Raw genomic sequence first — 20,514 nt, 5'->3', positions numbered from 1 at the left:
GACACATGGCAGCAGAGCCTGGATTAGATTCTCAGTTCAGATAAAGCTAACGGGATATGCTTTTTCCAGCACCAACACATCATCTTAACTCTTCTCCTACTTTCATGTTTCTCCTCCCTGAAGTTACTCCAAATGAAGAGCCATTAGGTAAGATGCTGAAGCAGAAGGACAGAATAGAGGCACTGCAATGGATTCCATAGATCTCCCCACCAGCCACATCCTGGTACCTTTCCTCTTAATGAAACCAATGGAATCTGGGAAAAGCACAAGATTCAAGGCCACGTCAGGTCACAGGGAGGTCAAAAGAAACTGCCAGTCTTGCCACTGATCTAAAAATGTTAGCCAAAGAAACCCTCTAATTTTCTGCTTGTTTCTTTGACATCATTGACCAAAACTAAGGCTGTTATAAAATAAACCTTCATAAACTTTCTTATTAGCAGAGAACCCGAGTAAAAATGAAAATATTGGTCAAAATTTTCCTTCCCTTGATTCCGAAATTGTGCCAGCAAAAATCATCCCAAGATTACAGCCAGACACAGGAAATACATGCCAGATGGCAGATCAACCAGCTTTGACAGATTCTTCTTCTATGGATTAGCAAAACAGGGGCTGGACTTCTGCTCTGTGTAATCCATTTTGGATTCACTGACTTCTGCTGAGATTCTGTTCCTGCCTTCACTTGCACTGAAAAACCCCACGAAGTGAAATGAGAGACAAACTGCAAGCTGACCCTGATCATTTATTTTCTCTCCTGAGAGTTCTGTCTATCTGTGGGGCAGATTCTGATTTCTGAAGGATTTGTACCACGTCACCCTAGTAAACCAAGCAAACAACAGGCACAGCACTGCATGGCAATTTGTCCGTGCTATCACACATGCCAACAAATGCCACCACCAGCACAGGAAGAACAAATGTCCTGTCCAGGGAGGCAGAGCTGCTCCATCCCAAAAGGAAACAGCTCTCCATCACTGCAAACACATCCTTCGTTATCACTTATAACTTATTTACAAATTCAGCAATTATAACTTGCTAAAAGCTATTGACGTTGACTTGACCTGGGAGTCCAGGTAGGAGCCAATCGCTTTCAGCATAGAAACAAATTGACACAGACTAACTGAAAGAGAACCATAAATTCAACTGCATGGTGCTGTTGCTCTACACCTCTGCTCTTCTCGCAGCACTTTACATCCAGCAGTCTTTGCAGGATGTGTCCAGTTTAATTAGATTGGACAGATAAATCCTGATAGAAACTAAATGCTTTTGTCATTCAAAGAGACTTCCAAATCAGAGATTAATTTATAGAGATCTGTTAGTCCGACAAGGCGAGCTTCAAACTTCATAGGGCTATCTGACATATTTGATTAGAACAACTTCTGCTATATTCTATTATGCTCTAAGGTCAAATAGGTAAATCATGACACAGTGTAATTATTTCTTGCTTTGCTGGCAGCTGGCATGTGGCGGACAGATGCTGAAATCCAGCTGTTTAAATCCTTGATCAGCCATTTAAGTTGAAACCCAGCAGTGAAACAACTGAAAGGTATGTTTTCAGAGTAGTGTGCCAAAACGCACCCTAGGGATTCCCATTCAAGTTGAAATACTGAAAGACTCTGAACGCCACCGATATGTAAAGAACACAACACACAGATGTTGCTTTATAAGGAAAATGCATTACAAATGACTCACAGATAAAGCTGGAAAGATACTAAAACGCTGGGTTTGACCCTAAACACAAGGTTAGAAAGTTAAAGGTTTGCCTCATTAGTGAACACTCCACGGAGACTGGTCCCAAGCACAGCACTTATACAACAATGGCAGTCAGGTACCTATTTTCCTGCTTTGGAGTGATATTTTCTGCCTAGCATGGCGAGTTGTGGAACTAGCAGCATGTCTCTGAAGAGATCAGTGACAATGACAGCTCCTGTACATTGAGTTTCACAGCCTTTTTCAACTGAGATGGTACTTCATTTATTTTTAATCCGAGAAGCTACAGTGTTGACAGAATGATGAAAATTGGCTAACTTGTTATTTTCTCCCATTTTGTTTGCTTGATTACATGCACAGGACTGTGTCCATGCAGGGTTTTGGTTTGAGGCAAAAGCTTCACAAAGTTTCTTCTCACACTTAGGAGCAAGCAGTGACTCCAGGCTGAGTAGCTGGGAGTTCTCTATCCCAACACAAGGGCAACTCAAGAATGAGAAGGAATCTTCATGTCAGAGAGATATGGGAATGCCACCCTCCAAAGAGCCCTGCTTTAGGCACTCCATACACCTCCCTGCTCCTTCTGCTGCCCTGTCCCCAGCTCTGAACAGAAAGATCCCAAGTTCTCTAACCCTACATAGAGGCCTGTATAAAGGAGTCACACACTTACGGAGACTGGGAAATGATGGGTAACTTCTCAGGGTGCCCTTCCTCCCAGATTCCTATCAGATGACAAGACATTTCATTTGGGCTACTTATTGCTGGGGAAATGCCAGGTGATTCTCAGCCAAATGCTCATCTGCACCCAGCAAATTATCAGCCTGTAAAACAAAACTAAAATGCTCAAGCACCAGAATGGCACAAGCAGCCAGAGCAAGAGATCTAGACTGGCCTTTGGCTGGTATGGCTGTAACAACCCTGCCCTGAAACTCAGGGGTGACTGCAGTAAGCATTTTTCCTAGATGTGGTCATGTGTGTTCATCATTCAGACAATATTTTTTCCCTGATTTCTTAAAAATCTCAGCATCCCTGAAGGAAGACACACATTGCAACAGATTTGCCTGGTCTTCATTTTTACCTCCGCTGTCACAGCTCAGAACAGTGCATTCCATGTAAGCAACAACTGCAGCAGAAAAGGATATTTCTCTGCCCCTGAAAGCAAAAATCTCCTTTCTTTTTCCATAGTAGCACCACACCATCTTTTTAACAATGGCACCCTGTTCATAACCAAATTATTTCATACACAGACATCGTGTCTAGACAGTCTTAGCAAAGTCAGCCTCTACTTAACATCAAGGGGTTGGGTTTTATTGTATGTTCTTAAGTGTGTGACTGCAGGCTCACGCACCATCCACAAATAAATGTTATTAAAGTTTTCTCTAGAGGCAATGGGAGCATCCTCCTAAGGCACACAGGAAGCAAAGTGGGACTGCACTTTGTTCTGAAGCTTACGTGCATAAAAGCTTTTTAGAGGTCATGCAGCTAATACACACAAAACAGTAGGCAACATTAATAGGATAAATTTACTGCAGGAAAAGGAAACTGAGTCTACATCATTCCTATTACTACTGTCCAGTTTCCCATACAGACACAATAGATTTGCCCAATAGCCTCGAAGACCTTTATTTCACTTTGGTTGGCAGGAATGGGACTTCTACCAATGACTCCAGCAGGAAGAGAATGAAGTTTTGCAGTTCACAGAGGCAGTCCTAGACTGCCCTTATCACACTTCTGAGCTTAGAAGAGGGAAGATCTCCTTCATTCACAAAAGCCTGAGTGCACCCAAGGAAAAATCATGAAATATCACTGTGAAGACTGGAGGGCAGGAGGGACAGCTTTAAGAAAAACAAGCAAGCCAGAGGTATGTGTTTTGGGGCTGTAGAGGGTTTGGCAATAAGGAGAAATAGGAAACCTGGGGGCTGGAAGGCCCAGGGGAGCAGGTGAGGGTCACTCCACAGCCCTCTGACTGCAGGACCTGCAGGCACAGAGGAATGGATATTCAAGATATCCAGCTCTTCTCCTTGTCTACCTGCCCAGTCCTCTGTCTGCGGGCAAAAAGAGAAATCCTCCAACCCTGTAAGCTGCCCAAGAGATATTTCCAGATGTTACACACACAATGCATTAGCATGAAAACACTGACAAGGGTAATGGATGCGACTGACAGAATGCGAACACACGGAAAACAATTCAAGGTTACAGCAAAGGAAAATACATTTCAAAGCTACAGCTGCTGCCAAGTCAGGCAGCACAGGAGGGAGAAAATCCAGCATGGAAGGAAGGTCACACGTTTTTAACTAACAGACAGCATTTCCATAGCAAGCTTGGTATTGATGAATCTAAGCCTCACCTGTATTTCTATATTGTGGGTACTGGAAAAGACCACTGCAAGTGAAATGCTTCCCCTTTTATGTGATACTATGCACTATGATACTTTTCCCAGTTCTGCCTCAGGGCCATCCTATGATAACGTATGAATGCTGGGCAAACTGTCATCCCATGAAATTAAGCTTATGCAGAAAAGGCAAGTTAAGCTCTGGAAGTTGAGTTGTTATTTATGTGCGCAGGATCTGGATTTCATGCTAATACTCCCTGCTGCAATAATGATGCAATCAAGACAGGATATCCTACATCATTAACTAATTGAAGCTCGTTCAAAAGAAAATACCATTATGACGCTAAATGTCTTATTTATAGGTTTTGTTTGCCTAGACAATAAATCCAAGCATTACATTTAATTACTGCATTTCAAATCCCCATAATAGGTTGATTTTTATTCCATTAAACTACACGCAGCACACATTTCATTGGCAAGCATTTTAAACTGGATTGGTAACTTAGAATAGGAAAAGAGAAAGAAGTTTAACGATGGTGGATTTAGCAGGGATATAAATCACACATGATTAAAAGTGAGGAAATAAGGGAAGGGAGCTTCTTAGCAGTCTAAGTGACTGACTTAATCTCTTTCTCTAGGCACTGAATGAATAAATGGCAGACTGTACATAAGTGGTGATTTTGGCAAAACTGTGATCCTGCAGCTAAACGCTGGGGCCTTCTTGGTTTGGCCAAGCAAGCCTGAAACATTTGTTAGAAACGGGCTGCTTTTAGAACAAAACTTTTCTTAGTTCAGTTAAGGAGCCTCATAACCCATCATGGTGAAGTTTCCTATGGAAATAAGCTCAGTTACCTTCCACCTGCACCTGACTGCTGGCTGTTCTCTTCTGTCCATAGCTCTGTCACAGTTAAGTTCAGTCATGTCCCAGAGGAGTCCATGCCTCAGGTATAGCTCTTTCTGAACCAAACAGAAGGGCACAGCATGACTGCTGCTGCAGCTCCTGGACTTTTTATTTTTAATATAATTAATAATTTGGAGGGAAAATAAAGATGGAACACATTGATCACAGGGAACTTTAAATTATGGCACAATGTTTACAGGAGCTTTTGGGGATAACTGGACACCAGTTTCTATGCAGTAGAGGATAGAAGTGCTGAGATTGTGCTCTATGTGAAACACACACGAACCTTCTCTGGAAGTACAGATCCTGAAAGCAGCTCCTTTTTCTCTCCTTTTGTTCTGCACTGCACAAATTCAAATTTCCCATCAGCAGAATTATCTCTAGAGCAAGAAAAAAACAGAAATAGATTGGGTGGGAGGAAAAAAAAAAGGGAGGGAAAAGTCATTCCCTGTGTGATCTTAATACCAAGGCACCAAATCAAAGACATGATCTCTTTTCCTGCTCTGTTGCAACAGCTTCTGCCAAAGCAGAGCTACATCACAAAGTGCTTATAGAACAAGGATCCTGAGGGCCACTCAAGAAACCCATTTAGTTCATTACACAGAAAGAAGTGTCCTTGGCTAAGGCCAAAGCACCCACTGGTCTGGGCCATCAACCTCTCCCCTTTAGGACAATTCTGAACAGAACACGTTTTTGTTCAGCTCTGGCCCATTGCAAGCACTCCTGGCTGCGCTGGAGGAGCCTTGAGCAGGAGGCTGGCATCATTTGAGATGATGATATGAGCAGGAGCAGTGAGAAGCACTCTCTCCTTTGTATTCCTTGGGGTAATTCCAGTCTCGCCAGAACCGATGCTTGAAATAATCACTAACCATGTGAACAATTACTGCCTGATGAGTGTCATTCATGGCAAATAGCAATAATATCCCTTTGTGTCTGTGAAATAGTCTGTGGACTAATGGACTAATTACTACTGTCTGAATTCCACGTGTCCTTGCTCCAGAAATCAGGACTGTATTTTGCCAAATTTCAGTTTACTCTGAGATGTACCAACAGCAGACTTCAGCTTACGGCTTCCAAGATGCCTGACATGAGGACTGCATAACAAAGATGCCCATTTTTGTTTCAAATATTCATGCACACAGCTATTTTCCACCAATACACATTACTCACGGAGCTGATGAAGTCTGCAGACGTTCATGGGAGCCATCACAACATCAGAGAGGCAACAGATGAGCATAATCCATAGTCCAATTCAGTGCATTCCTTCCTTACTCAGGCCGGTTCTGCTCGAGCCTTGTGGTGCTTTGGCCAGTAGGTTGGCATTCATAACCTCAGCACAGCACCCTCTGAGATGCCCAAAACATTCCCATGTTTTCATGTGCGTATCAAAGGTACAGGCCACTGACCAGCAATATAAAATACATTCTTTAAATACACCCCTTTTTCTGTTAATCTTATTTCTATCCTCCTGAGTCATCAGAGATTGCAGTGAAGAAAAGCATTAACCAGGCAAAATGAACTAAAAAACACTCAGGAAAAATAATGAAGTTTCTGTCTACCATTTTTTCATGTGATGCCATGATTCACTGTGGGCTCGTACAGATCCTATCAAGGTATTACTAACAATTTCAGGATATTCACTCTGATTTCAGCACTTAATCTTTAAATACACATAGCTCTGAATTCACACTGTAAGAGTTTATCTCAGTTCCTAGTTTAAAATCCAGGCAATTGCTTTACTGTACATGGAAGCAATAATTGAACAGAGACTTGGGAACAGCCTTTACCCGCAATCAAAGTCCCTTTTGTAGGCCAAAGGCTTGTGATCTAGGATCCAAACTTAATACAAAGATAAACTAGAAGCTCTGATATTACATGAGAAATGAAAACACTCCCGAGAAGGAAAGACAAAAGATGAAAAAATAGCAAAGCAATTATCATTGGAAGAATGGGGAAACTAAGTTTTTAATTCCAGTCTTTTAAAGATTGCTTTCTAACTTGCATTTACTGAAGATAAATCCTACCCTGAGGGCCAACTTACTGCAGGCTCTCATTTTGCTGTGCTTCTTTGAAAATACCTGCCTTGCAATAAGGAAGCAAAGAGACAGAAGGAGGGTAAGTGATCTGAATATGGTCTTATGAGTACCTAAGAGATTTCGGATAACGAGCTCTGCTAACAAAGGCACATGAGATCCAACTGCTGAAAAAGTAATTTGGAAAAAAGTCAAAATGGAAAGAAATCTAAAGAATTAGGCTGCTGGAATAACTCAGCTAGGAAAAAGAATGTTTCAGAATCAGTTTAATAAATACTGACCTAGCTTCACTGCTAAAGCTGCTCATCAGCACTACCCCTCACCTGGCTCCACCTTCAGTTCCCTCCAGAGGATGTTTCCTTTGTTAATTATTATAATTAACCATCTTAAGCCTTTCTCCTCGCTTCCATAATGCAATGCAGAGCAGCACAAGGTCTCAAACAGCAGAACGATGCTACAAACTTTAACTCTTGTTCCTTCACCAGCTGCAAAGTGCAGGGGTCGGGTGGCTTACAAAGGACACAGTGCAGATCTAATGTCTGTCCTCTGTTTCCACTGCTCCTTACAGGCATGTGAGGCAGCACAAGGATGCTCATCATCATGAGAGGGCCTTTAAAACAAATATGTAATGAAAACTAGGAGTCTGCACTGCTAATTCTGACAGAAATATAAGTTACCTCCTCTTTGGATGTTCTTTTCCTTAGAGCACTATCCTTATGGTCAGCGCACGAGAACGGACAGCTGGTAGCTGGAAGCTCTCTGTTGAAAAGGTAGATGAAGTTTAGATGGGAGGAGGTAGGAAAAAAAAGCCAAGCACCTGGTAAACACTTCATTGCTTCTTTATTTAGATGCACCCACAGTACAGAGCCTCTTGAGCATGTGCATAAGAGGAAGATTACACATTTATAGCTGGGAGCACCATTGAGTTCGAGTTTGTTTGATACCATTTTTAAGAAAGTAACCTGTTTCCAAAGAATGACATTTGAATCCAAGAGCTTAAGACCTGCTTGTACTTTATCCAGAGGTGGAAGGCATTGTTATTATTACTTTGATGTAAGTAGAAGATGTGTTCACAGTCTGGTTGGACCAGTCTTTATATTTTCATATGCACCTTTTAATATAATATAAAAAATGCTTCATTTCCGCCCCCCCTCCCCACCCCTACGTACAAATAGTTAAATGCATCTAACTTTAAAAACAAGAATGGACCAGAGCATTCCTATGGGGAAAAATGAACTTTTGCTGCCCTCTCCTGCTTAAACAATGAAATGCTAAAATATTAAGACCTATGAATCTAATGCTAACTTTTAAACAAAAAGCATGACAGCTCATTCGCTATACTACAGTCAAAAATAGGTCAACAAGAAGAAATGCATTGGTACTATTTATATTTGAAAATCCCTCATTTTATATGAGGTTATGAATACACCGTATTTACAACAAGAGATCCAAACAACAAAACCAAGTATTCGGAGGTCATGATGAGAAGTGTTTGCTTCTGTGGATGGGAAGCGACACTGGGATTAAAGTTTCCAATGAAAAATTAGTTCCATCCCATTTCAAGTGATCACAGACTTGGAATGAAAAACTGGGCAATGCAAAATGTGCTGCACCTATTGACTAAGAAAACTAATTTGTATCACACGATACAGCTGGTAAGGGAAGCAGATGAGCCAAAACAGAGTCACACATAAATCAGAACATTCTTCAGTCTTGCACTTATCAGCTTTATCATCTTTTAGGGGAACTGCTTTGTGAGGACAGCCACACGATCAAGAGAAAATGCCATTGTTGCTTTTACAGACAGAACTCAAAGCCGACTCATTTTGGTTTTATCTGGGGGGGGGAGAAAAATCTGTTCAGTTCTTTCCCTCTCCTCACAAAACAATACAGAGGTTTTTAAAGCTCCTAATTTATTTTCCTTTCTTCAGAGTAGGAGAGCCTGAGGCTGTACTTACACATGTATAACGTACACACAGCTGCTGCTTTTCTTGCTCAAGCAAATCTTGGCTCCAACAGCCTTGCTTTTTTTTCCATATATAGGAGGAGATAAAAAAAATAAATTAAACCCTTTTATTTATGCTAAGAAAACCAAGATTAAATGTACTAATGAAAGATCCAATGGCATTAGAATACTTTTATTTAAAGCATTCCAACCTTTGGAAAAGAGACAAAAAACACTCAAAAGCAATGAAAGGAAAACAATAAGGGAGACTTGCAAGATGAAAAAAGCAATATGTGCTCAATTTAAAGTATATGAGAGGAACTTTACTTCTACAGTCGTTATATCCCCATGACCTGATTCAATGCCCTTGTACTGAAAACGCAGTTCTTTCCTTTTAGCAGACAGCATTCAACCCTTTCTCCTGAAACCAATATGGCACAGGACACGAGCCATCACCCAACCGCTGCTCTAGGAGCAGATAATAACAACATTTACACAAATAAAGGTAGTTTCTGGAACTCAACAAGCAAATGAGAGCACAATTAAATAGATGCACTGATCAAACTTGGGCCCATTCGCTGCCTTCTTCTTTGCCTAAAACTCCCATTGATCCTCAAGGGAGCTCTGAATAGTGGTAGAGTATCGCATTTGGGTTGCGGCAAACAGCGGACCCTGGGGGTAAAGTCAGGTCACTGTGGCAAGAGCTTCTTCACATACACCACAAAGTGCAACCTAGGGTCTCATCAGCCTTTTAGAGTCTTGTGACTAATAGCACATTGTCCCATTCCATTCAGAGAAACATTCCTTCTTGGAAGTGATAAAACATCTGCAAACTTTCAACGCTCTCCGCAATCCCCACATCAGAGGTAATAAAATATTGCAACCCATCAGGTTCTCATCAGTTGTGTGTGACCAATACCAGAACGTCATGTCAAAACCATAAAGTTATGAACAAACAACACTCACCTAAAACTCTAAGTACAGGACAAGGTGCTTTTTCTAATTTCACATCGTTCTGCTTTACTCCACCAGGTGGAAAACTTCTTTAATTTCCATCACATCTCAATTTTTCACAACCAAACAGTCCGTAAGCACGATTCAATCCATCCTCTTGTAAATCGTGATAATTCCACACAGAAATCACATTAGCAAATATTTCTTTTGTAACAGAAATAAAAGACTGTCAAAATCAATGGGATAAGGGACGTGATTTGTTATAAATTTATTTAATCTTCAGCATCTCAGCTTGCACCTTTGCTTCAGCACTTCAAAATAAAAAGTTTCAACTATGACAGTAACTGTCTAATTTACACTGTGTCCCAGCCAGTGTTCTTAGAAGCTCGTTAATCCCATTAAACCATGTTGTGTTGGGTGTTGCATATGATTAGATCCACCTATTGTTATTATTGTTTTTTTTTCCCTGTCCCAGAATTAACAGTGCCAAGTTTTTACAAAACTGTTGAGTTTACAACATTTGTGTGTGCAGACCCAGGAGTACAAACTGTGACCTGATAATCCCGAAACAGTCAGTAGTCAAGGAGGGAATTCCTTTTTCTTTCCTCCTCTTTTCCATGCCTGGAAACAAGAAAACTTCAAATCCTACTGTATACTTAAATGGTAGGAAGAAAAATATACAAGCATGTATTTATACTGTATTTCTATCAATGGCAACAGGTCATAAATTCATGTTTGCAACTATCACAAAGACTCATGAACACCAATTGAGTTTTATACTGTAAATACTGCTGGATTGATGGTTTAGGATTATCAATTCACTGTTGTCATATGACCATAACAGTTCAAAAGCATCCTGGAGTAAATCCCAAAACACATACCTTTCGGTATATAATAATGCAACTGCATTAGCTAAATATTTACTGTACATAAGTTTTATCAGCGTTTTACCTACCAAAGATGTAAATTCCACTTTTAAATACAAAGCAGATAGCCAATAATGTATACTTATAATACAGCCCTCTTCTTTATTATTTATTTTTTCTTGTTTTTGTTTTTTTTTTTTCTTTTGTTTTAAACAATTTGGTCACAATGCACCTTTGATATAAAAGCTTTATTATTAATACTCAGAACATTAGGATTTCCAGAATTATTTTTTTCTTTTTCAGTAGCATTTGTAGAACCACTTTTGGTAACAAATACAGTAGTTAGGAATGAGCATCCAGATGAGAATGCAGAAGTAATATTATCCAGAATCCTTTCCAGCTAGGACCATAGGGCTGGTACTGTGATGAGTAATAGTACTAGAACCACAAAAACACTATAGTATGTTTCTTAGAGGCTACATCCTCTTTTGCTGGAACACTTTATAAATACATATTAAAAAGTAAGGCAACAACTCCAAACAGTCCAAACTGCTATCTCAACTCATTTCCCAATTAGATCCATGACCACTGGAGATCAATTTCATGCTTGCACTGTTTAGCGTTTGTCTTTATTCTTTCAAAATGGTCCAATTAGAACATACTGTAGTAATTTAGGAATTAGTATTTCTAAAACAGGTATGTGTGTCCAATGCCATAACACTAATACTGGTTAGGTACTGAAATCTAGGGTGTTACCACCGTTCATTTTTCAAGGATTGTGGACACTAATTTGGATTTGCAATAAATAGGTGCATGAATCCAAAGCTCCCCTTACCTACTATGTTTATCACCTACTTGTTGTTTTTTATTTAGCTCCTAATGTTCAAATTAAAGAAGCACCAGAGACAGACTGGTACTAAAAAATGCTCACACCAGTAAACAAAACTTTTATTCAGGACCTATGTGTTTGTTTTTTTCATGGTCCTGATCTGAATGGACATTCAATTGATGAAGATGTGCAAAAGGAAAGGAAAAAAAAAAAAAAAAAGTCAAATTACAGTAAAGTTATCCAGAGAAGGAGGATGTTACACAAACTCATAAGGAAATGACAGTCTTTTTTCTCTTTTACTATAAATACACTTAACAGTTTAGCAGAAAGACAAGCTAAATTTTAAGATTGTTCACATTTGAAAGTTGTATTATACTCTCTGCTAACGATAAATAAGGAACAGGTCCTGACAATGAAATCTGACATTGCAATTTTCATCAACAGATCTTTGAAGACTGGTTTTAAAGAAGGGTTAAAACAATGATTATGTTTGCAAAGTTCTGAGAAGTCCATCTGCTGTCCAAACTTTGGATTAAAGTCCTTATTTTTTCCTTTACTTAGAGACAGGTATATACAGTGCTGTTGTAATAATGAAACAAATGTGAAATCTACTGTAAAGTTGCACAATACAGAAAACTGTTGCTCCATCTTCTACTACATAAATGTGTGACTCCACAGGTTAATAATGCTGTTTTGTTTTTTTGTTAAGTTGGAATTATTCCATCACGTCTAAGACCTCTCTTTAATTCCAAATCCTCCAGTTTTTTCCACAGTTCTTCACGCTCTTTTTCTTTCTTCTTCTCACTGACAGATGAAACAAAACAAAGAGTTAGCAGATGAAAATAACTATTTACATTAAAAAGTGACATTAATTAGCAGCACTAACTTTACTCAACATATTTGCAATTCCTATGTATACTTATTATATTTTTTTTTGCTTTTTATTATCTACATAAATACTATTAATAAAAGCATTAGGATAAAACAAACTAGCAGCGCTCATACATGCTATTCTGTAATAGAGGATTAAAAAAACAACGTGGACTTCTATTATGGACCAAATATCATTATTAGTGCTCATCTGCATTTTGTTATTTTCAAGTTTCTTTATTTAGGGTTTTCATATACGTCAGCAAAGGAAAAGTTCATACACAAGATGTATATTTCAGTCACTGCTTTACTTGTTTTTCCCTAGCAAGGAAAGGTTTTTCTTCAACAGACTTGAATGGCTATTTTGATAAAATTAAACAGCTAAGCTATCATTTGCATTACCTGCATTATTTGCTTTCTAAATTTCATGTTTCTGCTATAGCTTATTTTGAATAAATTTCCCTGTATTTCAAGAAGCAAAATGCATCCCATCTCTATTACATCACCCTGCACATTCAGATTAAATAAAAAGCTAATAATAATAGATACAGATTCTCTACCTGTCTTAAAAAATATTTAAGTAGATTAGAAATACAATTCCTACATATGTTAGCTCAGCTGCAATGTTAACAACTGGCTGTAGTATATTTAGTATACACAAAAAGAATAGCAACTTATATCTAAGTCCCTGAAGATCAGTTAAAATAAAATAGAGCCCACTGTCACAATAATAAACGAAACAGCCTTTTATTTTCAGGCTATTTACCAGATATTTTTTGTCCTATCATTATAAAACAAATGCCCACTTAGTAAAAGGCTCTGAAATGATGGTAACCTCATTCAACTTACCTATCTGACTTAGCATAATCATTAATAGCAAACATATCTCTCCTCAAGATTTTAGTATTAAAGATCTGTTTTTAAAATTTGTTTTCTTAATACGATTAATTTTTCTGTAAATTTTTTTTTTCTTTAAACATCTTTAATTAATTATCCCTGTTTATAAATGCAGTTGTTTACATGCTTGAAAATGATGATTAGTTATCCAGACTTGGAACATACTACACCGGTGTCCCATTCTGTTAAGAGCTGAGTTCCTCACCTTAAGATGCAAAGTGCAAATAACACTGATTTAAGTCACTGAGGAGACCTGAAAACACCTGGATTAGATGATCTGTCCTGTGGTTCTCAGCCTCTTCAGCTAGAAAGCCACACGGTATTGCCTCAGCTGTTCTAGCAGATTGAACTTGATTCATCAGCTGCCTAGAATTCATATGTGTCTTAGCTCATAGATCTGAGTCTTTAAATTTACAATGCTCTATTAGTTAACCTCTTAGCTGTGGATTTTTCATGTATAAAACTTCTTATTTTATAGCAATGAAGCACAACAAACAACAGCATTAATCCAGACATGCAATTCAAAAGCTACGGCCTCCAAGAGACTTCAGAGACTACAAACATAGCAAGTTTTTAATGACTTTCAGAACCTTTCACTTGGCTCGTGGGAACTCCAAGTCATACAAAAGTTCAGAGTTCCTGAATTTATTTATTTATTTATTTATTTATTTATTTAAAGCCTGCTACTTAGGATAGGCTAAATCTCTTAAGAAACTGCAAAATAAATGGAAAATGAAGAAGTGTAGGAAAATAGACAAATTGCATATATAACTGGGTTGGAACAAATGAGTGGTGTACCTAACAGATTGCACATGCTCAAAGATTCAGATCAAGCAAGGCTTCTGGTTAAGAATCAGAAGAGTTGAAAGATACCTCTGAGCTTTAAGACAACATCTAGTCTATAAGCCTTGATCTGGAAAATCAAAACATGAGCATTTTCCTCACGTCTCTTTCCAAACCTCAGTGTTTGTCTTAAAATCCTTAAGCAAAGTGGTATCTTTAAACACTTCTTTTCTTTAGTCATTGAAAAGCTTCATAGAAACAAAGAATGGCTGAAGTCAGATGGGGCCTCTGGATGTCTTGGATGTATCACATCAATTAGGGCCACCCACAGCAAGTTGCCGAGGACCACATCCAGGCAGCTTCTGAACATCTCCAAGCAGGGAGACTCCCCAGCCACCTTGGGCAATGCGTTCCATTGCCCACAGAGTTAAGAAGTGCTTCCTGAAGTTTAGATGGAAATAGCTTTTAAACACCTTATTCTTTTGGAGTACAGAGTCAAAAGGAGTTTTCTGAGACTTCCCAAACTATGTAACAAGTACCATGTTTTAAAAGGGGTAAAGATCAAATTATACACTGCAATCTCTTACAACTTGCAAACAGTAAGCTAAAGAGAACACAGGGACAAATACAGGCATTGTGTAGATTATGCATGAGATTTTGCAATTGCAGCTGAGTGCAAAGGAAAATCTAAACAGCAGTCCTTATGCACAGCTGACAAAAAAAGCTTTAAAAAGTTACCGCTGACGATCTGACTTGTAAGTGGCTGTCAGCTCATCAAACATGGTGCTGTTCATTTCCATAAATGCCTTCAACACATTGTAGACTAAAGCCACAATAGCCCTGTGAAACATTAAAAAAGAAGAGTTTATTAGTTTCAGGTGAAATCAAACAAGAAAACTATCTTCTGTTACCAACACTCCTGTGACCAGTTCTGCCCTTGCATGTATGCTAATTTTTATTTCAATGAAAATACTTGATTAGCGCCTTTAAAAGGTATGAATCAGTTCTTGATAACTCTAATAATTACTTACATGAAGCAAAGCAAACCTCTAGGGTAAAAGGTAACAACAGAAAGCTGTTAGAAATAATGACAGACTCCTCCCTCATGATGTTGAACAATTCTGAATGCAATTCCAGGCATTAAAATCATCAGTGCTTGCAGAAGTACCAGAATTGAAACAAGAAAGGGTATGATTCATATTTCCTTACAATTCTTCCATCGAGCTGAATAATCCGTGCCTCTATGCAAAATACAAGGCTTTGTTTCAAAAGTGCTGTCCTTGTAGCATTACATTTCACATTCACTTTCATTTTGGTACATTAAAAATGTATATTTATGAAGGAAAAACCCACCACCACAAGTGCTATGGATGAGATGTTGGCATATCTATGCAAAGCAGCATGTAGTGTATGAATAAACCTCTGCTGCTTTTGCTTATTGCTGTAACACAGAAGTCAATACACCACTGATCATTTGGATTCCAGTTGCTTAACTGAACAAAACAGGACCTGTTCATACTGAAAGAAATGACGTACAACGCTGGTAATTCCAAAAAGGCTTCAAAGACACTCTGTCACACAAAGATGACTTCAGATAAAACCATATTTCCAAAATAATAGGGGTTCACTATTAGTCTATTTATCTACAGCTCAAAATTCTTCTCTGGCAGAGTTCAACATAAAAAAAAGCCCAACATAGCAACAGAGGAGAAGGGAAAGAAACAAACCTCGAAAACATTTAAAAATTTGAACAGATTATTAATCAGGAGATCCCAGTTCCTGATCCAATGCTACAGGTGTCACATTCAGACACATGGCTGCTTATGAAACAGCTCTTCAGGCAGCATAAACGCCACAAGTGCTAGGAATATTTGGAGCTGAACTATATAGCAAACACAACATTTCCACATTCTTTTGGCTGCCATTTACATCATTTCTTTGCTATCCTCATTTACTAATGTTCTAACACACATAAAGATTCCTAAAATATCTTCTATATTCAACAAGTTTCTTAATCTGGTTTGTCTGCTAATGGTACAACATTCCTGTAGGTATGAACACTCTCAGAACTGAAAGACTGGCATGTTCTCATTACTTGAAGCATGTAGTACAAAACACTGGACAGAGTGCTGGAAGGTTTGAGACCTTCAGTGCAGTAGCACGCCACTTAAAATGTCTTTTTGTAACCAGCCTTTAACATGGACAGTTTCCAGTAGCATTAGATTTGTGATGAAAGCGCACAAACTCAAAGGTTTGGAAGATGTAGTACAAAGAGTGATGTTTTAAAAGATAAAACAGTTTACAAATGCTTTACAGTAATATCTTAGCAAAGTAACTGGGATCTGAGCACGCTACAGCTCATTAAAAATACCAGGTTTATTAACAGTAATCCCTTTGGCTTTAAAAAACATTTCAACCCAAGTATAGATTACGTGACATCTATCTATAACAACGTTTTTCATTACACTACTAGGAAATTTCATTTAAAAACAAGAAAGAAAAATATCAATAGGAAGCGACTAATCTGTGCACAACAGAGAACAGATGTATTTAAATAAATTTAGTATGAAAAAACAACTCTACCTCAGAAATAACTGATGTTTATATGCTCTATAAATATACAGAAAAATGCTGGTACCGGAGGGAACAGTACCATCCATGATGCAGCTACAAAGCTTTATTAATGCCAAGCAATATTATTCCAAACAACTCATTTACCAGCTGTTTATGAGAAATGCTTGATGAGCAACACTTTTTCTTCAATAACAATATAACACCTAATTTCTCTTTCTTTTAACTTATGAGAAGGTTTATTCTTATCCCCTGAGGTACTGATTTTTTCATACACATACCAGATAATTAATACCATTTTGAGCCAAGCTCAAGCATGATCTAATTTATATTGGCATTAACAGAGCTGCACCTGCTCACATCAGCTTTGAATCTGGGTATCTCCTATTCCAACATTCTTCAGCACACACTTCCTAAATTGATCAGTAGTTTGACAAGAGGTAATTTTACATTTAATTACAAGAACTTACGGATTCCAGTGCTCTTTAGAAATCCTATAAAGGCTGGAAAACATGATGGGAAGTATGACATTTGAATTCTCCTCTATCAAGCTCATGATGTATTCATTATTCCAATAGTACAGTGCTCTTTCAGCCACCTTTGAGTCAAAGGAATAAAATATTAACAGGAATTCATATACCTGCATTTTTTCCTAATATTCTGAAGCAAAAACAAACCATGGAAATTTCATTAAAATGAATTAACTCAGGAATTAAAACACCATTTTTTAACAGTAATATAATCTGCTTTAATGAAATTGAATTTTTATACTGTAATTCAGATCCCACAGTATCTACCCTCTCTTACTCCTGAACAGTATGTTGAGAAGCTATATGGACCAAATGCAGATAACACAATACTGAAGCTTTGGAAGTGAAAGGACTGTATTAGAACTCTTCCCATCTACCTTTAATTTCCCAGATGGAAGGATCAGACCAGCACTAGCTTACAGGACAAAGGAAACTGGGTAATGTCCAGTAGCTGGGCTGAATATGGAAGATGAGATCTTAAACATGGGCAAGGTACTAATTACAATAATCATTATGAGGGGCCAGTTGGGAACTAGGAGAGAAAACACTTACCTACACTGTACTAAAAACAGATGTAGTCAAGAAAAGAGCCTACAGCAGTTGTATCACGGAATCACAGAGATTGGAAGGGAGCCCTGGATATCCCCTATTACAACTCCCTGCTAAAGCAGGTTCCTGTAACTGTTGCACAGGAAAGTGTCCAGGCAGGTTTTGAATATATCCAGAAAAGGGGACTCTACCACCTCTCTGAGGAGTCTGTTCCAATGCTCTGTCACCCTCTTACAAAATAAGTTCTTCTTCATGTTCATATAGAACTTCCTGTTTTCTAGTTTGTGTTCACTGCCCCTTTTCCTTTCACCGGGAAAGACTGAAAAGTGCCTGGCCCCATTCTCTCATAAGCCTTCAAAAGATTCCCTCTCAGCCTCTTCCAGGCTGAACAGCCCTATATCTCACAGCCTATACTCACAAAGGAAATGTTCCAGGCCCCTAATCATCTTAGTAATCTTCCACTGCTGGACTCTCTCCAACAGTTCCCTCTCCTGAATTCAGGAGCCTACTACTGGACACTGTAATCTAGATGAGGCTTTACTAGGGCAGAATGAAGGGGGAGAACAACCTCCCTCGACCTGTTGGCCATGCACTTCTTAACATACCCTAGGACACCATTGGCCTTCCTGGTCACAAGGTCATACTGCTGGCTCATTACCAACCAGGACAGAAAAATAAAGGGATCCTTTCCAGCAGATAAGCCCCTAATTTGCACTGGTGCGAGTGGTTATTCTTCCACAGGTGTAGACTCTACACTTGCCCTTGTTAAACCTCGTAAGGTTTCCATCCATCCAACTCTCCAGCATGTCCAGGTCTCACATGAGTGGCAGAAGAGCCTTCCTGTGTGCCAGTCACTCCTCTCAGCTATGCTTCATCAGCAAACTTGTGGACAGTGCACTTTATTTCTTTCCCTATCCACCTCACTGTCCACTCATCCAGCCCACACTTGGGAAGCTTACCTATTAGGATGCCATAGAGGGCAGTGTCAAAAGGCTTGCTGAAATTAAGTTACACATCCACTGCTCTCCTCTTCTACTCAGCCAGTCATGGCATCACAGAAGGCTACCATGTTGGTCAAGCATGATTTCTCCTTTGGTAAGCCCATTCTGGCTACTCCTGACAGTCAGTCTTAGCATTACAGAATGAAGCAAATACTTTTATGCTTGGATAGGTCATATAGCTTTATATGTAGATGATATAGGCCGTGAATCCTAACTCCTCTTCTTCACATACGATTAAATTTAATTCCTATTCATCCGCCTTCTTCCCATCATGCAAGAAAGAAATTGGCCCGTGGGACCTATCACTGCTAACCAGAGATCTCCTTAGAGAAGAAAAGTAAGAGAACAAAAATGCTGCACCATGCTACACTAAAAAGGGAGCAAATAAATCCTATTGGGCTTACCAATCTGAAGGCCATACAATCAGTATCTATCACCTACAGCTGTAAGGGCTCAAAGTAAGTTTGGACACAGTTTAAAGCTTTATGAATCTCCAAACTGAAAGGTCTGTGATGTAACCCTCACATACACTTCATCGTGGAGCTCAGAACTAAACATCTACTGCAACATAGATTTCCACAGGAAACCAGAAGACAAGTATTTAAAATCACAGAACATAAGATGGTAACTGCATTTGAGAAATTGAGACTATATATTACTAAACAAACAATCATCACCACTAACCTGAAAATGAGGGCTAGAGACACACTTGGCAATTTGTTTAAACAAGGGTTCCTGGATTTTGACAAATTGTGATGGTTCAATTACATCCAAGATTTCCTCCAGCTCTCCTAGGAACATGACCTACAGACAAGGAAGGAAGCATAGAACTCAAAATCTCTGAATCATCTTGATCAGTAAAATGCTGCATACCTTCAACATCTCCTCTGGGGAAAAATGTAAGCTCATCAAGACTCTTGTTCAAGTTTTTTAAATTAGTCCTCAATGTCTTTGTAAAGACATGTAAAGGCTAGTGCTAATTTTGTGAGTAGAAACTACAGCTATCAAAAAGCTTTTCTCTTCACAGTCAAAATTGTTCAGAAAAGAAAACCATATCAACTACAAGGATTAATATCAAGACCCAGCACAGCATGTACAACCTGTCTGTGAATACCTTAATATTCACTGCATATCATACTGTAAAGCAAACTAACTCTGACATTTTTGGTTAACACTAGTAATTCATTTACCTCTTTCTGACTGCAAGTTTTCGGCCAGAATTTCATTAAGCCTCTGATGACCTAAGTTAGAAGAAAAAGAAGTTATATAAATATATATAAATAACCTTCCTCACAACAGGATAAGCTGTTTATATGGGGAAAAAAAATAGGAAAAATATTTACTGGTTCTGTGAGTGAGGGGTCTTTCTCCAGAAACTGTACTATGCAATATGCCAGCTGTGAAGAGGTAAAGATTTAAGAAAACAAAGTTAGAACATTATAATGAAATCACAAACATTTAAAAAAAGAACAAAGAAGGCAAGATGCTACATGGCTTTCTCAATATCAATCATATATTTAAACTGAGATGCATTGTTTGCACTGTGCAAATCTATTTCAAGTTCAAGTTACTAGGAAACAATAAAGAAAACATTCACATGACAAATTACCACATACGATTATAAATCAGAGCAATTTGGAATTTAAAATATCGCGATATAATGTTTATAAGATTTTGTTAGTCTCTGAAATTGCTACTTTTTACATGTTTTGTATATTGGTAAAATTGTGAAAACACACGAGATGAGCTGGC

General features: G+C 38.5%; 1 protein-coding gene across 4 annotated transcripts in view; it reads right to left on the bottom strand.

Annotated features, from left to right (window-relative positions):
* Nucleotides 1-7,790: 7,790 nt before the first annotated feature.
* PPP2R5E (protein phosphatase 2 regulatory subunit B'epsilon) overlaps nucleotides 7,791-20,514 on the bottom strand; it is a 71,404-nt gene continuing 58,680 nt past the window's right edge. For 3 of the 4 annotated variants that reach the window (XM_015865649.2, XM_015865650.2, XM_032444880.1), the window contains 6 exons: nucleotides 20,106-20,159; nucleotides 19,953-20,003; nucleotides 19,447-19,566; nucleotides 17,153-17,280; nucleotides 14,850-14,951; nucleotides 7,791-12,365 (listed from right to left, as the gene is read on the bottom strand). In XM_015865649.2, the coding sequence (XP_015721135.1) occupies nucleotides 12,266-12,365; nucleotides 14,850-14,951; nucleotides 17,153-17,280; nucleotides 19,447-19,566; nucleotides 19,953-20,003; nucleotides 20,106-20,159 (555 nt within the window). In that variant the 3' untranslated portion in view covers nucleotides 7,791-12,265. The remainder of the gene's footprint in view (nucleotides 12,366-14,849; nucleotides 14,952-17,152; nucleotides 17,281-19,446; nucleotides 19,567-19,952; nucleotides 20,004-20,105; nucleotides 20,160-20,514) is intronic. The other variant, XM_015865651.2, reaches the window with a different exon arrangement.

The sequence above is a fragment of the Coturnix japonica genome, chromosome 5 (genome assembly GCF_001577835.2).
Source record: "Coturnix japonica isolate 7356 chromosome 5, Coturnix japonica 2.1, whole genome shotgun sequence".
NCBI lineage: Eukaryota > Metazoa > Chordata > Aves > Galliformes > Phasianidae > Coturnix > Coturnix japonica.
The sequence above is the reverse complement of the archived record's forward strand: the minus strand, read 5'-3'. Positions and strand labels throughout refer to the sequence as shown.